The 24,765-nt window shown below is 42.1% G+C and overlaps 1 protein-coding gene across 3 annotated transcripts in view; it reads left to right on the forward strand.

Moving 5' to 3' along the window:
- Positions 1-24,765, forward strand: part of unc5ca (unc-5 netrin receptor Ca) — a 227,900-nt gene that overhangs the window by 174,918 nt on the left and 28,217 nt on the right. For 2 of the 3 annotated variants that reach the window (XM_054773508.1, XM_054773510.1), the window contains exons 5-9: positions 6,467-6,647; positions 10,603-10,770; positions 10,846-11,010; positions 15,061-15,120; positions 22,745-22,936. In XM_054773508.1, coding sequence (XP_054629483.1) covers positions 6,467-6,647; positions 10,603-10,770; positions 10,846-11,010; positions 15,061-15,120; positions 22,745-22,936 — 766 coding nt within the window. The remainder of the gene's footprint in view (positions 1-6,466; positions 6,648-10,602; positions 10,771-10,845; positions 11,011-15,060; positions 15,121-22,744; positions 22,937-24,765) is intronic. The other variant, XM_054773509.1, reaches the window with a different exon arrangement.

Genomic DNA, 24,765 nt, shown 5'->3' on the forward strand with positions numbered 1-24,765 from the left:
CAGTACAAAATAAAGATGTAAAAAAAAAACACTATATAGAGCTGTCACTTCTGTCAGTTACAGCACTAATGTGCTCTAAAAATAGCCAGGATGTTTATATGTACCTATGGTTTAATGGTAATGGTTGAACATGCTGTTATGACCGCTAAAAGTTTATTTTTGTTCACCCTGTCAATGTCCGCGCTAGGATTTGCAAAGACAACAGGACGGTAATGGAGAGAAGCTGTTATTTACAATACGTATTTCTAACAATAATAATGATTTGGGGTGCATGAGAAAGTAGAAAGGAACACTTATCTCTCTTTGACACGGTCCTTTACTAACAAGTAGGCTACACTGCACAATACAGCAGCAACACAACCAATGTCGGCATGAACGGAATTGCGGAATTGACCAATGAAAATGAAATCTATTGTTAAAAGCGGAATCTCGCGGAAATATGCATAATGCGAATGAAATGCCGTCATGAAAGGAACATTGGTGTGGGGAAGTATTTCCCCAACGGACCGCTCAATCGTGGCGGAATCCCATCACAAACACTAGCCCGCCCCCTCCCGAACTAAACATGTCAAAAGCCCGACCTCAAACGCTGGCAAAAGTTGGCGGAAAAACTCCTCTTACCGAGCGTGACTGGAGGCTAGCTGGGTTAGCTTAGTTTAGCAAAGCATGCTGGGGTGGCTGTATGAGCGTGCTCACGTCATGTTGTGTTTTACCGCTAGTTAATGTAACCGAGCGTTTTACGATGCCTCCTGACGCCGTGCAAGTTCTGAGTGAAATAAGGACGAGAGGCACGTTTATTCCTTCACTCAGCTCGTCTTAATCATCAACAGACATTCTCAACACACACAACACACTTCCGGTCTTCAAAATAAGCACACTGTTCAACACATCTTGTCTAATCGTGTAAACAATATAAGGGTGTCATAAAACATATCTTACATTAATTACGCAATTGGAATTACATCAGTGACGACGTCTTCCAGAGGCAGAGGCTGACATCCCATTAGAAAAGTTAGCCAAGCTACATCTGTTTCTGAAATACTGACTAAAATTGGCCAATGGTGTATTACATCAATAAATGTAATTTAATTAAAGGACTTTTTTTTTCTCTTTTTAAATGAAACTTTTTATTATTGAGCTACATGGCCCTGTGTGAAAAAGCGATTGCCTCCCTGTTAAAACATAATTTAACTGAGATTAATTGAGATCTGTCAGTGGGGAAAAGGCTACAAAGCCATTTCCAAAGCCCCGGGACTCCAGCAAACCACAGTGAGAGCCACCATCCACAAAAATTATCCACAGAAAAAGTGATTGCCCCCTAAAGCTACTGTAGTAAGTGGTTGGGCCCCCCTTAGCAGCAACAACTGCAATCAAGCGTTTGTGATAACTTGCAATGAGTCTCTTACAGCGCTGTGGAGGAATTTTGCAGAATTGTTGTCATTCAGCCATATTGGAGGCTTTTCCTTTTTAAGGTCATGCCACAGCATCTCAATAGGATTCAGGTCAGGACTTGGACTAGACCACTCCAAAGTCTTCAGCCATTCAGAGGTGGACTTGCTGGTGTGTTTTGGATCATTGTCCTGCTGCAGAACCCAAGTTGGTTTCATCTTGAGGTCACCAACAGATGGCCGGACATTCTCCTTCAGCAGAATTCATGCTTTCATTCATCACAGCAAGTCTTCCAGGTCCTGAAGACCGTCACACTACCACCACCATATTCTATTGTTGCTATGACGTTCTTTTTCTGAAATGTGGCATTACTTTTACGCCAGATGTAATGGGACACACACCTCCCAAAAAATTCAACTTTTGTTTGGTCAGACCACAGAGTATTTTCCAAAGGTCTTGGGGATCATCAAGATGTTTTCTGGTAAAATTGAGACAAGCCTTAATGTTCTTTTTGTTCAGCGGTGGTTTTGGTCTTGGAACTCTGCCATGCAGGTCGTTTTTGCCCAGTGACTTTCTTATGGTGGAGTCATGAACACTGACCTTAACTGAGGCAAGTGAGGCCTGCAGTTCTTTGGATGCTGTTGTGGGGTCTTTTGGATGAGTCGTGGCTGTGCTCTTGTGATCATTTTGGTTGGCCGGACACTCCTGGGAAGGTTCACCACTGTTCCATGTTTTGGTCATTTGTGGATAATGGCTCCCACTGCGGCCCGCCGGAGCCCCGAAGCCCCAGAAATGGCCCCACAACCCCTTCCACACTGATAGATCTCTTTTTTTTATTTTTAATTTTTTTTTTTTCATTGAAAGGACATTTTTTTAAGTCACAAAAATACACACTCTATGCTGGTAAAACAAGTGGAAAATGTAAAAAACGAAATTCTACAAAATTAAAACAGAAAAAACTGAAAACAAAATGTAACTGATTTTATAGGGCCTTACCAATGTAATTAGTGAATGAGGGAGTTAGAGGTAGATAAAGCTGTCAGATGCTGACCACTCATGATACTTCAAATGCACTGTTCATTTTAAAAAAAAATCTGTATTATGTGGTTGCCTACAGCCACAGCTATTAATGTCAATGTTTTTTAATTAATTGGAGACCCTAGAGGCTCATTTGTATATCGTACACCTGGTGACTATCTGAGACTCGGTGGTTAAGAAGAGGTTAAATTCTGGTCCAAATCCAGCAGATAGCGCTGCTGTGAAATACGTTTTCTGGGTGTGGCGGTTGCCACTTTTTTCAGCTCGGGACCACTGCCTACTGGACTGGAGTGGAACGACATCAAACAGCACGTCAGGCTTTTTTCAATCGAATAGTTAATGATTGAACATGTTAATGATTGCTGAGCCTTGGGGGAGGTTTGAACTCCAATGAGTACCCTTCGAGTTATGAAGAAACTGTTGGGGCGTCCCATAATTCTGTGCTATAACGGTGTGTGTTTGCTTCAAAGGTTCATATGAGATCAATGTACACATACTGTAGCAGTGATTAAGCAAAGCCGCTAGGCCTTTGAAGAGAGCATCACATGATTTCTTTGTCTTAAAGAGAAGATTGGACTTTTCCTGAACCGTTTTGAAATCCTGTATCAGTTGAATCAAAGGACATGGCCACGTCCTGTGTGTGTTTGTGTGCATGTGCGATGGTATCAGAGGCTTTTGGTGTGTGTGTTTGTGTAGTGGTGTGTAGCTAAAGTGGACAGACAGGTGTTGTGGGGGCGAGAGTTAAAATAACAAATACAACATCTCCCCCCCAAAGATTGGCCTGATCCAATCAGTCTACCTTTAGACACCCCCCCACACACACACACACGTACACAGAAAACATGGTCGCTGAAACCAGCAGGGGCTAATGATGCGATGGCTGTGGTGGTGTTGCCACCACATGGGGTCGGGTTGTCTGAGCCCAGCGGAGCGTATGTCAGTCTGGCATGCTAAAATGACAGACTGCAGTGCGTGTGTACAATCAAATCTAGCACTAATATACCAGCACAGGTCTGCTTTTTGTGTCCTCCTCATCTTGTGTCTCCTTTATTTGTGTTGTGGAGGCTGGAAAGTGCTACAGTAAGCAAGTACGAAAGCAGAAGGTTGGCAGGGTTAATTGGCATTGAACTTCAAATTACTTTTTAAATGCAGGAGGCATGTTTGTCCTCATTGATTTTTGCTGACTGGGAGTCGTTTATTAACAGTGTTTGGAGGAAAGTGAAGAAGTCCCGAGGTAATGAGGTGAACACTTCAGCACACGTGTCACATAGCTACAACAAGCTACACCACAGAGTTAGAATGGATGGACGGTTGCAAGGATGGACAGATAGAAGGTGTCTTTAGTGGATGGCTGGATGGATGAGGTCATAAACATGACATGGCATCATGATGATGGTCAATGAATTATTATTGGAGACATGGATGGATAGACAAAGGCTTGTTTTAATGCATGGCTGGACAAAGGGTCAGTGAAAGGTATAGTGTATGGCTGGCTTGGGTGTAATGATGGTCAATGGATGGATTAATGAATAGGTGAATGATGGCTGGATGGCTGGATGAACACACAGTTTTGGTGTATGGCTAGATTTGTAGATAGCTTGTACAAAACTGTGGTGAATCAATGGTACTGATGGATGGTTGGATGAATGAGGTCAGGAATGTATGACTGAATGGATAGATGGATGCATTTGGCGGATATGAATGAATACATGACGGTTGTTGGCTAGGAGATGATGATAGGCTGATTCAATGGCTGGATGATGGATGGATGCATGATTGAGTGGATGTTTTGGGCATATTGATGGCGATGGACGTATGACGGATGGATTGATGGATGGATGGATGGATGAAGATCTTGGACGTATTGATGGTAGATGGAGGCATGACGGATGGCTGGATGGATGGCTTGGCCATATTAATGGTAGATGGAGGCATGATGGATGGATGGATGGATGGATGGATGGATGGATGGATGGATGGATGGATGTTTGGACATATTGATGGTTGATGGAGGCATGATGGATGGATGGATGGGTGGATGGATGGATGGTTTGGACATATTGATGGTAGATGGAGGCATGATGGATGGATTGATGGATGGATGGATTGATGGATGGATTGATGGATGACTTGGACATATTGATGGATGGATGTATGCCTTGGCCATATTAATGGTAGATGGAGGCATGATGGATGGATGGATGGTTTGGACATATTGATGGTAGATGGAGGCATGATGGATGGATGGGTGGATGGATGGATGAATAGCTTGGACATATTGATGGTAGATGCAGGCATGATGGATGGGTGGATGGATGAATGGATGGTTTGGACATATTGACAGTAGATGGAAGCATGATGGATGGACGGGTGTATGGATGGATGGATGGATGGATGGATGAATAACTTGGACATATTGATGGTAGATGGAGGTATGATGAATGAATGGATGGACCGCAGGACAGATGGATGGATGACATATTGATGTTATATGGAGGCATGATGGATGGATGGATGGTTTGGACATATTGATGGTAGTTGGAGGCATGATGGATGGATGGATGGATGGATGGGTGGGTGAATAGCTTGGACATATTGATGGTAGATGGAGGCATGATGGATGAATGGATGGATGAATAGCTTGGACATATTGATGTTATATGGAGGCGTGATGGATGGCTTGATGGATGGATGCATGGATGGATGGATGGATGGACAGGCAAAGTCTGGCTGGGGAATTGTCTTTGGTGAATGCCTTCCACACATGGTCAGCTCTGATAGGCTCCAGCTTCCTTGTGGCTTTGAACAGGATAAGTGGTATAGAGATGGATGTTCCATGTACCCTACAGTATGTACAGTATCAATACTTTAACTTTCCTTTCACTCACAGAGGTTTGCTCATCTGAGAATATGCTTCACTTATGTGTCACTTAATGAAATGAATGTGATACGTGCACACTTGTGTGTAGATGATAACTTTTTTACCAGTATTTTGAATTGTTCTTTGTTGTTTTACACTATAAATAAACACTTTGTGTGCCATTTGTGCTGTTGTGTTCCCCTGTCTTTTATTTTCTTGTTTTCAGCATAACCTTTCATTTTTATGAGAAACGGAAAGGTCAAACAGCAGCCTGTTGTCCAAAGAATCAAGACTGTGAACATGAGCAAGTTGCTTGAATAACTACAAGAACAAAAAAAACAGCATGGTGTCACAATAATACCACACGGTTTTTTTTCACCTCCTTCTCCACATCTGAGATTTCCATTTCCTAATGTGAGGCGAGGAGGAAATTAAACAATGTGAATGGAACAACGCGGCACGAACATTTACGCCATAAAGTTCGGACCGGCTGAATTTACGAGGATTTGGAGCAGTAAATACTGCACTCAGGAAATGTGATTAGGCTCATAAATAGGATACTTCCCCGTCGTCCTACCCTTCACCCAAAGTGCCTTGTAAAAGCATATGCTCAAGACACTTGCCTGCTTGTCTACGTCACCCGCCATCTGTCGTGAATCTTTATGATTACATTTGTACCATCAGATGCCCCCTACTGGCAGCAGCAGGCTTTCAATTACGCTGCACACCTTTGTGTTAATCATAGCTGATGAGTGATAATAACGGATATAATATACACTATTTATGTGTGTATTTGTAAGGTCGACTCTATTATAGTGTACATTTCTCAAGTAACGTTTTAATGCTGATTCAAGTGTAAAAATAAGTCAAACCACCGCTAATAGTGAACCATAAAGGGAATTCAACACACAGGCATAAGACAAAGTTACAATGTTCAAGTGAGATGCGCCTCACTCTTCTCACTTGATAAGATTTTAAATTGTCATTTCAAAGTATAAAAAGAGGATAACCCCTGTTAATAAAACAGAAATGGTAAGAGTTCCTGCTGCCAAGATCTGATGTAGTGTAGTGCGATGAACTTGATTAAAAGCAACTGTGCTTTTTATCGTGATCATAACGTGTTTAATAATCGCTTTCGTGCTTGTAGTCTGACGCCTTGCATTCTCTCTTTCTTTCCAGGTGGAGTGGCTGAAGAACGAAGAAATTATTGACCCGGCGGAGGACAGAAACTTCTACATCACCATCGACCACAACCTGATCATCAAGCAAGCGCGTCTGTCGGACACAGCCAACTACACGTGCGTGGCCAAGAACATCGTGGCCAAAAGACGCAGCACCACAGCGACTGTCATTGTTTATGGTACGTTTTTAAATAAGTGCAATTGATTTTTTTTTACATATTATTGAAAAAAACATGTACCTTTGAAAGCTATTGATTTTGAATATCCACTCCTGATCGAAAATGTAAGACTAGTAAAAAAAAATTGCAAGGAGGTTCTAAATAGAGCTTCAAAATGCAAGAAGAAGAATTGGGAGCGAGACTAAAAAAACAATTTCAGTAAGCAAATTATTGTAAACAATCATTAAAGTGAAGTAAGCTGTTCATCAGCCGATCAAAAGTTTAAGACCATAGCTAAAAAAATAAACCTAAACCCCTCTAAAATAGAAATAAAATGTTCATAAAAGGACTCAGTAATGAGTAGCTGCGCCATTCTCGTGCGTGCCATTCTTGCTTGATGCCAGTGTTTCCAGGAGGCTCGTGGGAATGTTCATCCCTGTGGTGAAGATGGCTTCACGGAGGGCATCCGCTGTCTGGAACTGATGTCCATTTTTGTAAACTTCCCTTGCCATCCATCCCCAAATATTCTCACCTGGATTTAGATCAGGGGAACACGCAGGATGGTCCAAAAGAGTGAGGTTATTCCTCTTTAGGACGTCCTTTGTCAGGCAGGCATTGTGAACTGCAGCGTTGTCCTTCAGCGATCTCCTTGTCGTGCCGTAACGTTGGAAGCCATCAGGACCGTCAAGGTTACATTTTTTTCTTAGCGGAGAATAAAACTTTCTTCCATCTTTCAATGTCCCATGTTTGGTGCTCTCGTCCAAATTCCAAACGGGTAATTTTGTGGCGTTGAAGGAGACGAGGCCTTTGAAGACGTTTTTTTGTTCTTAAAGCCCTTCTCTCGCAGATGACGTATGATGGTTATTGGACTGCACTCGGCATCAGTAACCTTCATTTGGTTGCAAGGATGGTCCCGTGGCTTGGGATCTACCACTTGACCTCGGGATCTTTGAGGAAGTTTCAAATGACTGTCTTACTGCGTCCAACCCCAGCAGCAGCGAGAGGCCTTGCTTGTGCAGCTCAACAATCCACCCACATTCAAAGACAGAACGCTTTTTTGCCTTTGCCATCAGCAGTGGAGTAAATCAACCTTCGCTTGGTTCCCGTGAGCCCACTTCTCTTCAAATTTGAGTGATGTGGAACATAGTTGCGGTTAGTTGCTGGGGCCACTTAAGTAGAGAGTTTGACTTCTCAAAACAATATGCGTTCAAAAGTGTAATGCATTTCTATCACAAAAATGCCTCCCCGCAAAAAATCAAACCTCACAAATCGCTCGACGTTACTTTCTCTCCACGAGCGTCGCAGACATCTTGTTTACGTATGTGTTCCACAGCAGGTGAAGATGCGAGCATTTTTTTTCTTCTTTATTCTCGTTTAATTGTATTTTTAGAATGTGCCGCGGGCCAATAAAAGAAACAGCTGCGGGCTGCAAATGGCCTCCGGGCTGCACTTTGGACACCCGACTTAATAGTTAAGTGTAATGGATGCCAGCTGGCGCAGCTGTACATGAATACTTGGGATAAACTCCACCCCTGACACCTCAGGAGTAGCGCTGGATATCCAGGCTTTTAGCTCGACAGCTAGCACTCTCGACTCACCAAGGGTGGAATGTGGGGTTTTTACATAAAAATATTGTGATTAATAAATCATTGTTATTGTGCAAGTGAGAAGAAAACTATGTTTTGACGATATCATCAATCATGATATCATATTTGTGTAATGTTAAATCATCAGTCATTTGAAAGCTGTAACCCAGTTCAGAACCCTCCGACAAAGGCTCTGCTCAGCCAAGCCAGCTCCCATCTGCCACGTCAAATTAGCTCTGCTCTGGTGCCAACTCTGGTCCTCTTTGTGATGCCAACCAACCCCCCCCACGACCTCACCTCCATTAAGACTCACCAATCACACCCTTCATTTAAAATCACAACACTATGGCCACCAAATGAGTTGTGCGAGCATATGGCAGCCCGGCAGCTGTGACTTAACGACAACAACAAAACAACTCACTTTCTGATTGGTGGCGTTGAAATTTTCTTGGGCTTTTCTGGGGGAAAAAAATGTCCTCTCCCTCGTTCTGTTTTTTTTTATTATTTTTATTTTTATCAAATGCCAGTGTCAACGTGAGAGGAGCGGAAACAATGCACATACGCCGCACAAACAAACACACTGTTTTCCTCAAGTGTAACAGCGCATCTATCCACTGAGTGCTTCAATCACAAATAACTGAATGTGTTTCGCATGTGTGTGTATGTGCGCTGGCTGCAGACAGCTAGAGATGGAGTGGTTTGACACTGATGTATCCTTACAGAAATAGATTGTTCAATCTGCGGTTCAATCTCCTCGGCTCCCCTGAGGCCTCGGCTGACACTGTTGACAAGGTGAAAAAGTTGCGGGAGGAAAAACAGTGGATCACGGGGGGATAAAACATAGAGAGGGTTTGCATGGACGGAGAACATGCAGGTGCGAGAGGAGACGGGAGGAAAAGAAGTGACCTATTTTTTTTTTGCTCGTTACTTGAGACCCTTGGTGGTCGATTTCGATTATATTCAAGACAGATTCAAGACAGTGCATGATATGCTGCTTGCTGCTGTGCGTCACTGAACTCGATAGAAGAAACGCTAAAGACACTGGACCAAAAATGCTATCCTGCGTCAATTGATAGCGTTGCTAAGCTTGGGTCACTTGATTGACTTTTTTTATCACAATTTTTTGTTGTTGGCTTCCGGTTTACGGTTACCACTTTATGACTATAAGAGAAACGATGTGCTGATCATGACACAAGCATATCGACATATGTCACAAGACACCTTGCAAGCAAGCATAGCATTTTTACTAGGGGTGCTCCGATCGATCAGCCATTGGTCAATATCGGCCGATTTCTGTGGAAAAAACAAGGTATCGGCATATTCCGATACTTGCTTTATAACGCCGATCACCCCCGCCGATCACTTCCACCCCCATTGCAGCATCCAGCCTATAGCGACTGTCTCCTGCCCACTTTCACTTCACAAAGCCAAAATAAGCATGTCTGCCGTGTGGGACTTTTGCAAGTTTTGCACCCTGCAACACATTCCACGAAAAATATAGGGTGTGGCATCGAAATTCTCCTTAAAGAAGGCGCCTGATCTTGAAAAAGTAAGTCAAATACGTTTCTGTCTAAATTTTATGGTTCCCCTTTCATACCATTTAGCCCAGGGGTCACCAACGTGAGCCCCCCACGACCACATGAGGTGCCTGCTTTTCATCCAGGTTTTCAGTTAATCATGTGAGAACACCTGAAAGAAATGCATTCTGAAATACAGAATGTGAGTTGTGGATAGCAGCATTTAGTTAATGTTACAGTAAAACAAGCATATTGGCTTTTTTGGGGGTTGAAATAAGCTATGAAGCTTGGCCATTTTCATTGTGTAAAAATATATCTCACAAAGAAAACTGTTGGTGACCCCGATATAGCCAATCGTACATTTCAAAATTTACACTTCATCTTTGCAATTGGTGTTGGTATCGGCAGATTTCACTCATAGGTGATCGGAATCGGCAGCATAAAACCCTGATCGGAGTCATCCCTAATTTTTACAGTACAAATTTTGGGTCCACTGTCTTTTTTTTTCTTGTCTTCTTTCTGAGTTCAATGTGGCATACAGTAGCAGCAAGCGGCAAATCATCATCATCATCACACCGTCATCTCTTGAATCAAGAATCTTATTACCGTGACAACGGCTATCATGCATTCTGACGTAACGCAAGCCAGCATGTCTTTTATGTTGTCCTACCATAGTTGAAATGTGATTGGTCCTCAGATTTGTGTGTGTTTTGTGTCCAGTTTCATCTCAGTTATGACAAATGAGCCAACTGCTATCAGTCGGGGGGCAAACACGGTCTTTTCTGCCACACCTTCCGAAACAAAGTGCAAGAATGACAAGCCTGCTATGACTGGCGGTGTGTTCATGAAACCACTGATGTCTCCTCTTTGCAGTCAATGGTGGATGGTCGACATGGACAGAGTGGTCCGTGTGCAACAGCCGTTGTGGGAGGGGCTTCCAGAAACGAACGCGCAGCTGCACCAACCCCGCCCCGTTAAACGGTGGACTCCCATGTGACGGACAGGCCATACAGAAGCTGCCATGTACCACCTTGTGCACGGGTGAGTTGAAACCATTAAGAGACTGCAGTGCAGAAGAGTGCCATCATTAAAATAACATCCCCACTCCACTCTCAGTGGACGGCATGTGGACCGAGTGGTCCAAATGGTCGGCTTGCGGGACGGAATGCACCCAGTGGAGGAGGAGGGAGTGCAACAACCCCGCCCCCAAAAATGGAGGGAAGGACTGCGAGGGGCTCGTGCTTCAGTCTCAGAACTGCACCGACGGACTCTGTATGCAAAGTGAGTTGACCTTTCACTGCAGGCCCATAAACAAGATGCAAAGTACCTACTCGGCTTGGCTGCACTTACTGAGCAGGTTCTAGTTTTTCGTACCTAGTCAGCTGTGGCCGAGCATGTGTGACATAAACCCCTGCTGGTCACTCATTGAGTTTTAGATTCTTCTACTGTTCTTTTAGATGTTTTGCTGACAAATTATTGGAGCAGCGCTGGTGTTTTTGTAGCCAAGTCTTAACTTTTCATCTCTGGATGTCCGCTATGTTTGTGTTGCACTTGAAAGCTCTGTTTATTCTTTTGTCAGTGTGTCACAGCGCTGGAGCAGTGATGCTAATGTAGCTGCAGAATAGTTGAGTTTACACGTAATATACGGTGATTATGTTTTTGTGGCAATTCCTGTGAGCGTTGTGACCCTCGTGCCATCGCGGTTCTCATTCATTAATGAGTGATCACTGCTTTGTGATCGACTACGGCCTACTATTTGTCCAAAAAATACATATTTAACCAAATGTTAAGCATTCCTGGATTAAATGAAGCATTTTCAAGCATAAAAATGTTTGAAATGAACTAAACTACAGTTTAAGGCAATACAAGACGTTGATGGACGGTAATCTACTGGCCATTAGGTGTCACTCGGAACACATACCAGACTTGTTCACCAACGTTATTATTTCACAATTATGTATCTCACAACAGGCACAATAATTACACAATAATAATAATAGTCATCATCATCACCATCATCATAACACGAGCTATTGTTGTGGCCGTATTCAACATAATCCCCAACATCATTGCACAAATCCGGAAGACATTTATTGAAACACACACAAGGATGAGTCTTATTTATGTCTTAAATGGCTTATCTTCTCTGATTATATCTACTATATTGGGTAATGTGAGTGTAAAGGTGACTATAGGGGTGTTATTTCATGTCTAGAGGGCTTTAATTATGCTAAAGTATTTAGAAAGTCTAAGTTCTAACTACAATGATATTCTATTTATTCATATTGAATCCTGCTTTGCAGAAATTAATTTATGTCGGTCGGGTCTGGAACCATTTGAATGTGATAAATGAGGGGTTACTGTATATGCTTGAAAATCAACATGGCATATGTATTTGATTTGCGTGGAGCATTTCTTCCTTCATGCATCACTTTGAAAATCTTCCTTCCTCCTCACCTCCTCTTCCTCAGGCGTCCCTATCGCCCCTTTCTCACCTGCCTCAGTGTCGCTCTTCCTCTCGGGAGGCTTCCTGCTTGCTTCTTATTGTGGCGATTCATTCACGTGACGCCTGATTTGCTCTTCGGCATGTCACCACAAGTAGCCTCACTTTGGCCACTTTGTCGTAAGTCAAAGCGTCCTACTTGTGAGAACGTAAAGGTCCCATCATGAAGTGTATCAGCCACCAATTTAAACACAATTTGGCTCATTCCGACACCGGTCTGTGATGAATTTCAAAAGCTGAAGCGGGGGGGGGGGTAGTGGCTGCCGTACAAATATAGAAGCAGCAGCGACGGCTTCTCCAAGGTGGAGGCAATTATATTTGTTGACTTGCAGGAGTACCTTGGTTACTCATTGTGCCGAGAGTAATTGGCAGACAGGCGTTTGACGAGAGGAGAGAAGAGAGCAAAACATTTTTAGAAACAGCACACACACACACACACACACACTCACACACACGTGTTTGTGCATGTAATGATGCCACTGGTGCTCATGGTGCTGCTTCACACAACACTGGCAGCAACCCTTCATTAGCAAGGAAGGTAGCCCCTCGTCATCACATGCTGCAGCCGCCATTTTCTCCATAATATTAAAGTCAAATCTGCCTCACTTAATGTTAGAAACGTCTTTTTCTCGTGGAAACCTACATGTGATGTATGTACCGTTATATGTGACACACAAACAAATCCAGTACAGGCAGTCCTCTGTTGACAGCGTTCTGCGTTTTGGCATTTCACCGTTACGCATGGCCTGCCATTAACTATAAACATTGTACAAAAGAAAAAGAACAAGTTACATGCGTGTGGCGGAGTAATACTGTATGTAGGCAGGTGAATATATTGGCGGACTGGTAGTCACGTTTCTACACTGGGAGGAGGCACATCATGGCTTTTGTTCTTTTTAGTTAAATGTTTTAGTCTAATCTCCATTACGCCTCCCACGGCAGTGAGGCAGGCTCGTCTGGTGGCAGCATGTAAAAGTGCAAGTCAAATTAAACATCATAAAACGCTCGGAGGAGAAATCAACATTGGCAGCATGCTACTGGCGTACGGTGAGGTTCGCGGCTGGTGAGGCACTGACTCCTTTGGAGTTTTTTTTCTATGTTAACACAAGTTGCTCATTAAGAAGATAAGAAGAAAAGGAAGAGCATAATTCACTTTGGGTAAAAAGAAAATGGTTTCCAGTTGTTTTTAAATACTTCTTAGTCACATTTCTTTATTTTTTATCAACTGAAAAACATTTGTGTTGTTACATTTGATCTGGATATAAAGTGCCTGCACCCTACCCTTCCCCAGAGAAAGTTCTCATCCTCTGTTGTCGAGGTCTGATCACCTCCTGGTGAGCTTGAGTATATATACCCACCATGATGGCAGTCACATTCATTCATTCATTCATTCATTCATTCATTCATTCATTCAGCAGAGCATAAAAATATTTTACATTTAACTTGTTCCACTTCCTGCTGTAAAAAAAAAATCTGTCTTCTCCTCTATGGAAGTTGTTGGTCGCCTCCCGTGTGTGGTGTCCATTACACTTAGGTGCACCACCATTAACCGTCCGGGCGGCCCTACCGCGTTCCCTCTTTTTGTTCCGTTTTTTTTTTTTTTTTGTTCCGTCAGCATCGATTATTGACATTTATGAATCGATTATTTATGTCAATGTCGATCCATCTAAGAATTGATGACTTCCCCCACCCCGACCGCACACAGCTCTCAGCGGTAACGTCAGCTCCGGTGGTCCTGGCTGGTCCGCCAGTTATTACAGACTATAGGATGAAATGATCCAGGGTCGCCAGGCAACAACTGAGCTTCCACTCGGCTCTCTGCAAGGCACCGTGCCAGCCACCATGCTATTAAAACTTGTACATTGATCGTTACCTATCGTTGTTTTACCCAAAGGTGACTTTTTATGACTTGATTCAGAGGGAAGTGACCACTTTTACTACGTATGTTCTCTCCTAACACACCGTATTAACTACTGTCTTTATGAATAAGATTGTGAAATATGGCTACGGGGTTCAGGGTTCAGTAGATTGATTAGACATTTCGACTTCCTGTCTTTCTAACGACACACCATGCAGGGGGGGGCTTCCTGTTTCAACCGCTAGCATTCACAAGAAGCCATAGAATGTCTTTTATGTTGATGTTTCATCACAAAGCAGCGGGTTGAACACCATGCTAGCCCTCTCCAGATATACCTGCCTCATTATCACATCACAGAGAGATGAAATAAAAACACATCTGAACAGGACGTTTTTTTAAATTATGATGATGCACGTTTAGTCTTTTTTTTTCTTTTCATGGGATTTTTATCATGCCTTTGAAAACAAAAGCGGCCCCTTTATTTATTTGAGACATATACTGTAAATACACATTAAAGTAATGGCACTCGTGGACAAAATGCATGAAAAATAATCACCTATATTGAATTGTTGGATTTTTAAGCGTTTCAAATCTGCCATTGTTCTCCTTGCTTGTGCTTTTCTCTTTCATCCCTGAAGCTATTATCCTTTCATTTGGCTTTCACTTAATCAATCGCACTCCATTTGATGGCGTCTTGTTTTCGTATTTGCGTCGACAATTGTGTCGTAATTGGAGCGCCGTGCCTTTCTGTCACGCTGTGTTAACATTTAGCGTCTTCCACGGGTCGGCCGTTAATCAGTTTGGCATTTTGCTAGACGCAGAAATTATTTGGAAAAACAGCGTATTTAGTGGAAGATAAAAATGCATTTGGAATGAAATACCATTTGAGATCAACAGTGCTGATAATTCCCTCCATGCTTTTCTGTTTGGTCGTGTTCATCCGTCCATCTTTTTCTTTTCTTGTCCCAAGGTTCATTGTTTCAGACGTCCGTTGAGCCCAAAGACAGACAGAGTGATTTGGGATTCACATGTAAGTCTATGTTTTTAATTTCATCCTCATTTTTTCCTTTTTTCGGGGGTTCTTTGTGCCCATGTCTATTTCGTCTCTTATCATCTGATCCGTATTTGTTTTATTACTTGTTTGTTTCATGGTCCGGCTCAGGAAGTCAAAGTCCCGCTCTCGTGCTGACATTAAGGCAGATCAATGATTTTCTCTGTTGCTCGCCTGGTGGGAATGTGAACGAAAACCGTTTATTCAGTTTGAGAAGTCAGATGCTGAAAGTTTATTCAGCATCAGACTGTTCATAAAATGGTAATTATATTTATGGGGCCGACTCATTGCGGTTCACTCGGTTATAGCTCAACAAATACAGTGGAAAAGAAGAATGCTCGTAAAATCTATTTAAGGTGGCAAACATAATTTAGATACGATATAATTGAGTCATGTTACGTATCGGAAGTGATTTTTACTCCTGCCAACAAAAGTGGTTCATCACCGTTTGTTTCTTTTCAATCAAGAAACAATACAAAAAGGAAAGTAAAACGGTGCATTGATGCAGATTCATATACAGCCGTCCCTCGCTACACCGCGGTTCAAACATCGCACCCTCACTCTGTCGCGGTTTTTCAAAAATAAATTAATAAATGGTCGCTGGTTAAGCGGCATAGAAAATGGATGGATGGATGGATGGATGGATGGATGGATGGATGGATGGATGGATGGATGGATGTTTTGTGGTTGACTACGGCCTAGAAGAAGTTTTTAAAAAATGCATATTTCAGCAAATTGTACAAAATTAACTATTTTCAAGCATAAAAATGACTAAAGGAACTAACTAAATGAACTAAAATACTATAAAATACTATACAGCAGAAGATGCATTCTACAGTAATTGCGAATGTAGTATTCCACATTGGCCACTAGGTGTCAGTAATTGGCCCGTGAGACAAGCACCAGACGTGATGGCCAGAACAGGCATTTATTGCAGGTTTAAATGATGTCACAACAGGCACAATACGTCTGTGTAGGCTCTCAGTCGTACAGGAGTTGTCCATCGAGGGAAAGGCTTCTTGAGACGTCATCTGTACTTCTGTGAAGAAGGTGTCGGACGTTTCGCTCCTCATCCGAAGAGCTTCATCAGCGAACTAATAAGTGCTGGTAGCCTAGGCCTTAAATACAGTAAGAGTGGGCGGAATTGGTGTGCCAACACCCTCCTTCTATAGGTTCCTTACACTAAGCCTGGGCGGAGTAGTGGTATAGTCCTCTCCTGCTATTAGCACCTACGATAAAAGGGAAATGTTGCTCCCTGAGTTGGGTATGAATTCATACCCAACTCAGGGAGCAACACTTCGAACAGGCACAATAATAACAACATAATAATAAGAGGGGCTACTGTGGGGAACATAACCCACGACAAGCTAAAATTCAACTCTGAACCTCCGACGTCACTTCCTGTCCTACACCCCCCCGACCCTGGTAGTCAAATTCCATATTGTATTACCTCTGGGGTGTTCGACTTTAGAGGTTATGATGTTTCTTTCTAAAAGTTCTACTGGACTTTGGGACAGTTTTCAGTGAAATGTGCGGTCTCCTCTCTCCAGAGTCGTGTCTTGTGGTGACCGATTATTTTAATTAACTGGACTCTTGCTATTCATTAAAGCGGTGAACTAGTCCTGCGCCAATTTGACTTGTTGTGTTTATTGCAGCTGTTGGCGGCCACACTGGACAGCATCCAGTCAGCTTTGAGCTCCCGCCAAAGCAGGCAGTTTGCTTTGGGTCGCAACACTCGCTTTTTGTGTTTACTACAGGGTGGTTCTGGCTCAATTGGAGCTCATTGGACCGCATGCCATCCATGGATAATGCCCACACTGAAAGGTTTTTGTGAAATGATTCACTTCTGCTCATCTGACCCATTGTCTTTGGGGTTGATGTATCCAAATCAGCGCTCACTTTCATTCACTAATTCCTCTTTTCCAATTTAAAAGCTAATAATGAAAAGTTCCTTAAAGCCTAGGTCACAACCAAGCGTCCAATTTTTTGCTCGTGCGATTTTTGGCGTTCCCCAAATTATGTAGAACATTAAATATAGAATAGATTTCTGCAAAGTTGAAAGATCATATCAGTGACCCGTTAGCATTATTAGAGCATCTAGACATGAAGTAATACCCCACAGTCACCCTTACACTCATGTTATTACCCAATATAGTAGACATAATAACAGAAAATAAGACATATTAGACAGAAATAAAACATAACATAGACTCACACGTTAGCATTGGGAGCGTTTCTTGTTTTGGGTTTTTTTTTGTTTGTGGACAGTGTACTTCCTGCAGTGGCTATTGTCTCATCAACATAACCTAATTGAACGCAGATGCTCAAAACACAGCATGAACAGTTCAACACTTGCTAGTCGTCTTCTTCTACGGACTTATTTCCTAAAAAGTAGCTCCAACTCTTTTTTTTAGTAGTTTTTATAGTTTTAAAGTTGTAGTTTTACATACATAAAACAATTGTAAATGCATACAAAGGACGAATGAAAGGGATAAATGAACATTTCAGGTTACTTTTACCTTCATTGAACACGTGGCTGTTCCCAAAGACACCATGTGGCAGCGGGATCAACCACCACCACCTTCCTGTTTTCGTTTCACGTCAAGAATCACGTCTTCAATGAAAGTACAAGTAACCTTAAATGTTTATTTATCTCTGTCATTCATTTATATGTATTTATGTGCATTTCCAATTGTTTTATGCACGTCAAACTAATTGTAAAACTATAAAAACGTGTTTTGTGTTCACAGTTTTGGCTTTCTGGAACAGTTAGTTGCATTTACATTATTTCTTATGGGAATAACTGATTTGGTTAACATCCTTTTGGAACGAATGAATGACGGTAACCAAGGTTCCACTGTAAAAAAAACAACAATTCTATGAAATATATGTCAACTAAGGCACTAGCGTCCTTGCTGGTCGCCAGTGAAGCATCAACATGTACAAGCTATGTAGTGTCCATTGGAGAACAAGTAACTCAATGAACGCAAGAACAGGTGTGTGAGTGTGTATGTGTGACATTTCAAAGTAAAACATCCTCCCTGGCATTGAGAGTTGTCAGATTAGACTTAGCGGAGCATCAAAGAAACGACTCTCTCGCTTCAAGTGTTTTATTGGGCTTCTTTTATAGTGTGTCCACTCAGAGGTACGATCTGCAACCGACTGTGTCCAGCTGTGCTTTAAACGTTTATTGTGCACCCCACCCACCCACACACACACACACACACACACACACACACACACACAGGATGACTTGTAGTTAGAAGTCGATTCTTTGTTCACCTTTGTAAAGACGACTCAATTTGTAGACCTTTGAAATTAACATTTGGGCTGTAAGTGTTCACTGACTTGACCTTTTGAAAAGCAGTTCTAAGCTCAGTATCTGCTTTTTAACTTCATTAGCATAACAGTTAGCTGCCGGAAATTGGAATTTGGTGAATGGAAATGCAACAATGGAATGGAATAGAAATTGTTTGTTTTTTTTTTCCTAGAAGTATTACAACAAATTTATGAGAGTACAATCAGAACATTACAAAAAATAGAATGAAGTCATAATATTACAAGAGAAAGTCATAATGTTACATAATGTTAATATTAAGACTTAATTCCCATGACTTAATGTTCTTTTTGATATTACGACTTTATTGCTGTCATTTTATGGCTTTTTTCCTGCAAGATTACAACTTTATGATTGTAGCGATATAACTTTAACATTATAACTTTTGCTCAAACTGTTATGTCGCAACTTTATTCCTTTTTGTTCCCTCATATTTCTGACTGTGGTGAGCCCTGGCAGGGAAAAGAGAAAGTGAAAACACAAAAAAGAAAACCTTTGACTTTTCTCCTAACATTATGACCTTATAGTCATAAAATTGTCAACTTTGTTCTTCGTCCCCCCTTATTTTCTTTTCAGCGTTGCTCAAATACAGCCAGGTACTTAAAAGACGACCACAGATGCGTAGCTAGCTATTTGTCCTTAGTCAGCCTTCGCTTCTTCCTCATTCTATCACAGCCCATTCTGTCAGCCTGCCTTCATAGTGCACACACACGCACACACGCAAACGTCTAAACACATTATTCATTCATGCGGGTCGAAAGTGTTCACCCACGTCCAGTTGCTTTCCCCCAGCCTGCATCTTGTTGGAGGGAGACAGCCTATTATGTGAAGCTGTCAGGCTGTAAAAAAGCGTGAACGCTCAAGAAAAGGACATTTTCAATCATGACAAAGTAAAAAGAATTAAAGACACAGAAGTCGCCAAGTGGATTGAGCGATGATTAAGAAAAGCGAGCAGACGTTTGTGTGTGATGTTTTTTGTCTCCGATTGACAGCTGCTGTTGAGATGCAACAGAGAGACGATGCTTCACACCCTTAAACCTGTGGGTCTTTGACAAATAGACTCTAAAGCAGTGGTTCTCAAATGCTTTGGCTGCGGGACCCGCCATCGCACCTCAATGACAAGCGGCGACCCAAATTGCAGATTTTTTTTTTTCACCTCAAACTTCTCAGATTCTTAAAAGGGACTGTTTGGAACACAACATGACCTGCAGCGGTGGGGCGCTGTCCTCTCTATCGCATGCTCTTCTCCAGCAGGTATCTGCAGCCGTGTGTCGGACGAACGGCGCACGCTTGACAAAGTCGCCCAGAAACATACGTAGCTTGCACCTCTCGGCGGCGTAGCAAGCGAATAGCAGAAAACAACATGAGGTGCATTCACGGACATGTCCATTATTTTTTGCACCGCAACCCACTTTTGGGTCTTGACCCACCAATTGAGAACCCCTGCTCTAAACAAGGTTTATATACATTATAATTGAGTTATATCTTTTCGTTTCTGCTCTAATTTTATCACTTATCCACAGGGTTGACGTGTGATTTGACCCCAAAGAGGAATATGATAATAACAAGATATATCTGGTGTTATTAACCTTACACTGACAGGAGAAACAGATAAAGATTTATTCATTAAACAGATGATGATCATCATAATCGCCATCGCTAAGTTGCCACCTAAGAGGATTATTCAGTGACTTTGATAAGTTTATTGAGCACAGCAACTTCTAGCAATATCAAATAGACGTCATTTTCACTGTAAATGGCGTTTGTGGCGCCCCCGTGTTTTGATTGATGGCGGCCGTGTTTTTCATCCAATCTTGCTCAAACTGCACACACACGTGCTTGTCGGTCCCCAAAGGTGTGTACAAAATTTCATGGTGCCAGGGCTAAGCACCCAAAAATTGCAATACTTTAGAGCTTAAATTGCGCCAAAAATGACACGTATGCGGCTAATATAAATCCCAAGTATTTATTTGTGTGATCATTTCACAAATAACCCAAGAGAGACATTGGGTTCTTGGTTCTGCTCAGACAAAGTGCAGACTGGGAGCCATTTACAGCCTGCAACTGTTTTTTATTGGCCCTCGTCACATTGGAAAAATACAATTAAACAAGAACATTTTAAAAACAACAGCAAAAATGGAAAAAAAAGACCACAATAAAGATAAAATATTAAGAAAGTAGAGTCATAGGGCTGTCAGATGATGAACATTTTTAATCAGATGAATCAGTTTTCAAATTACTTAATCGTGATTAATAACCATTTGCAACTATGTCTGAAATGTGCCCATTTTTGCTGTATTTTACTAAAAGAAAGATAAATGACAGAACAGGATTATATATATTTGTATATAAATGACCTGAAAATTGAAATTGAACTAAAAGATAGCACACATGTCTGAAAATCTATTTACCTTTAATAGTAGCAGAACATTAGAATCACACTTTAACTGTGTTATTATGAGCAATGAGGGGTTGCTTTCAAAGACACAACGTCCTTGAAGTTGAATTCACATGTTTTGACGGCACGGGATTTCCGAGCATACTTAAATGCAGCAAATTATACTTCCGCATTAAGACTTACAAAGTGAGTGACAACCACTTGTTTTTCTTTGTATTTCTGTTTATTTAGACCACACATGCGCGCATAATAAAGACGTTGTGGTGATGTTCGGAGTGTCCGTGAATGCATCTCGCGTTGTCTAGAGACAATGACGAAGCTGCGGTTCCGAGGAGGACAAGAGAAGTGTTTGTGGGTTGGAGAACTGCACTGCTGTTGACGTGCTCAGGTCAGAATAAAGTTCTAAATGCGCATCAGACGCTGTTGGGACGGGACGGTGCCTTGGTCCGTGTGTAGTAATAACAGGCTTGGCTAGCAGTGATTAGCATTCGTTAATTACATTAAAAATGTAACGTAATTAATGAGATAAATTAGTTACAGCCGTTCACTCGCTATTTTTGACAGCTCTAGAAAAAATTGCACAAAGTTTAAATATTAAAGAAACAAACAAAACAATAATAAAGTTGTAATTTTTGGAAAATTAGGTTGTTAAAAAGTTATATTACTATAATAACGTCAAAATATTATGGGAATAAATCTATAAGATTACAAGCAAAATTATAAAAGGAGAAAGTCGAACTATTTGTTTTTAAAGGCAAAAAAGTATAATGTAAAGAAAAAACGTTCATATTAATAATAGACTTCTTCACCCACAACACAAAGCTGAGATGCAGGCAGTTTTTTTCTTGAAGTATAAAAACGTCTTTGCACGTCAACATGGGTTGGTTTAGAAAACGCATCCTTTGTTTTTTCAGTATGCGGCCCTCGGTGGAAAGAGTTTGGACACCCCCGGTCTCAGACTTAATTATGAGCACACTCCCATGAGACGCTTGAGGCGGGTTGTAGCGCCCTCAAGTGGCCACGTTGTGGATGTTCCCGGTGAAGGCGCTCATGTGAAGGGAACGGAGCTCTCGGGTCGCATTAGCTACACATCAAATCTGATTTAAAAAAGATGTAAAAAAGTAATTTGCACTTTATATCTTGCCTGAAAATGTGCTGCTTCCAAGCTGCATCCAACCCACACATTTGTTTGTTGCATCTCCGCGTCTTTTGACCTGTTTTTCCCTTCCCCTGTGCCTCCTTTCAGCATTCCTCCATACTCATTAGCTTCCTCGCATCTCACATTCTTGCTCCCGTCGTCACAAGAAACTTTCAGAACACCTTCTCTCTACTTTTTTTTCTGCTAGATGTAATCACAGACGCCTGAATGTGAAGCAGCCTTAAAAGCCGCGGTCCTCCTGAAAGAAGACCCTTGTAAAATAATTAACAACCTTATTAAGATTGAAGAGTTTTATGAAAGGTGTCTCTGGCCGGCTATGTCTAGACAAATGGTCTTATTACACATGCCGCAGGGCTCTTTAAAAGATTCCTTTAATCTTACACGCATTGTCCTTTAAGTCTGAAAGGAGCTCTGAGTTTTAAAAAGAAGACATGTCAGAATTAGATGACGTCATTATTTAGTGGGGAGGTAGAGGTTTGCCAGTTTTCTTCACTCGTGTCCTTGGGGGAGGTAATAATTGGCACTTTGAGAGAGGTACAGATGAAACAGGATGTATATTGTGCCATGGAGCTGTTTCTAATATTTTCACCCTGTCCGACAGACGGCTCATAAGGTAGTCAGGTCATTAGTTTGCAAGTGTACCTAATGAAGCGTCCAGCGTGTGTCTGCTTCTGCTTTCAAACGCTGAGCCTTTCCTCTTCTTCCCCAGCTGCTCCGAGCACAGACGATGTGGCTCTCTACGTGGGCGTGGTCATCGCCGTCATCATGTGCCTGGTCATCTCCGTCATTGTGGCGCTTTTTGTGTACCGCAAGACGCACCGCGACTTCGACTCGGACATCATCGACACGTCTGCGCTGAACGGAGGCTTCCAGTCGGTCAACATCAAGACGGCTAGATCAGGTACGCCACAGGGTCAGGGTCAGGTTTATCCCCAATGTTGGTCATAAATCAACAAGGTCATTGTGTGTACTTTCCATATAGTCAAGCATGATGGATTTCATTCCCTACGTGGTAGCTACCAGCACCTCCTTCCTCCTTTCACAGCACCCGTTCAAGCACAAATTGATTTGCATTTTTGGGGATAACTGACAGCCCTGACGCGGAATCGAATGTACCAAGTTGCCTTGCCAACATTCCGTCTAAATGAACTAAAATACAAATAGAAGGCAGAAGAAGCATTCTAATTGTGAATGTAGGATTCTACATTAGCCACTAGGTGTCAGTAATTGTTCTGTAAGACAAGCACCAGATGTGATCGCCAGGACAGGCAGGTTTAAATGATCTCACAACAGGCATCATAATAATAACATTATAATAACATAGGATGCCGTTGGGCCGTAACCCACGATTAGCCAAAACTCAACTCTGAACCTCTGACATCACTTCCTGTCCTCCACATCTCTCCGCCCGAGCAGGAGTTTTATTTACATCTTAAATGGCTCGTTTACTCTTATTATGTCTGCTATATTGGGTAATATGATTGTAAAGCTATTTAAAGCTGCCCTGACAATACATTGATAAGACAATAGCCACAGCAGGAAGTACGCTGTCCAGAAAAAACAGAAGGAACTGCTAACGTGTGAGTCTATGTTATCTTATTTAGGTCTAATATGTCTTATTTTATCTGATAATCTGGTAATACAAATGTAAAGGTGACTATAGGGGTGTTATGTCATGTCTAGAGGGTTCTAATAATGTAAAAAAAACATATTTAGAAGATTGTAAACAGGTTTTCTATGCCATCGCTATGAAAATATTCCATCTATTAATAGTGAATCCTACTTTGCGGAAATTCACATATCGCGGTCAGGTCTGGAACAAATAAACCGTAACATGTTGTAACATGGGATATTTACACAGAAAGACTCACTATAAACCTTGCAATACTGCCTGCACTCGATATTCCCAGCATCACTTGTTAGCGCCAGTGAGTCCGACGTGAGACACGTTTTCATCGAAGTTCAACAGCTGCCGCGGTCCAAGCAGAAGCTGTAGTAATTCTACACTTGATCAACCTCACTTAAGATTTGTCAGATCAAAACACAATCACTGGATAAGACTTCAAAACATGATATTAGCTTCCACGTCGCTACTTCCTGAATCTGGACTGAATCATGGGAAGTGTAGTTCTTTCAGCCATAAATTAGCCGCGTCGTTTTTTAAGCAGGGTTCAAAGCATGTGAAATAAGTAGGTTCTCTGTCTATCTATCTATCTACAGCCTATAAAGGAGTCTCGGCGGGTCTTTTCCTCCCCACTCTTGCACATTCAGGTCAATCACTCCTCCTTTGCTTATACCGCAGTCTCCGTCTGGGCCTGGCGGTCGCCACGCCGACTCCATCCCACCACCTCATCGCTGGGCGCTCCCCTTTCCCGTTGTTGAAGCGGAGCTGTCAGTCTTTCCGTCTGCACTGACATTTGTTTCTATCAGGGAAATGAAGAAGCGAGCACACATTAGCACACACACACTCTCGTGTCCATGTGAGCACTTACCAGAAATGTCAGGGAATTTCAGGATCGATGGGGTTATTGCTTACATCACTAGAATGCCTTTTATCTTCAAAATAATGCAGTGCATGATGTAAATTCCCTCCTTCATGAGCAAGCCCTTGCATGTTGTGAACTCATTGACGGTTCAAACAGACAAAAAGATCAGTGTATTGCAGGGGTGTCCCACATGCAGCTGTTTTTTGATTGGCCTGCGGCACATTCTAAAAATATCATTTAACAA

This window comes from Dunckerocampus dactyliophorus, chromosome 4 (assembly GCF_027744805.1).
Source record: "Dunckerocampus dactyliophorus isolate RoL2022-P2 chromosome 4, RoL_Ddac_1.1, whole genome shotgun sequence".
Classification (NCBI taxonomy): Eukaryota; Metazoa; Chordata; class Actinopteri; order Syngnathiformes; family Syngnathidae; genus Dunckerocampus; species Dunckerocampus dactyliophorus.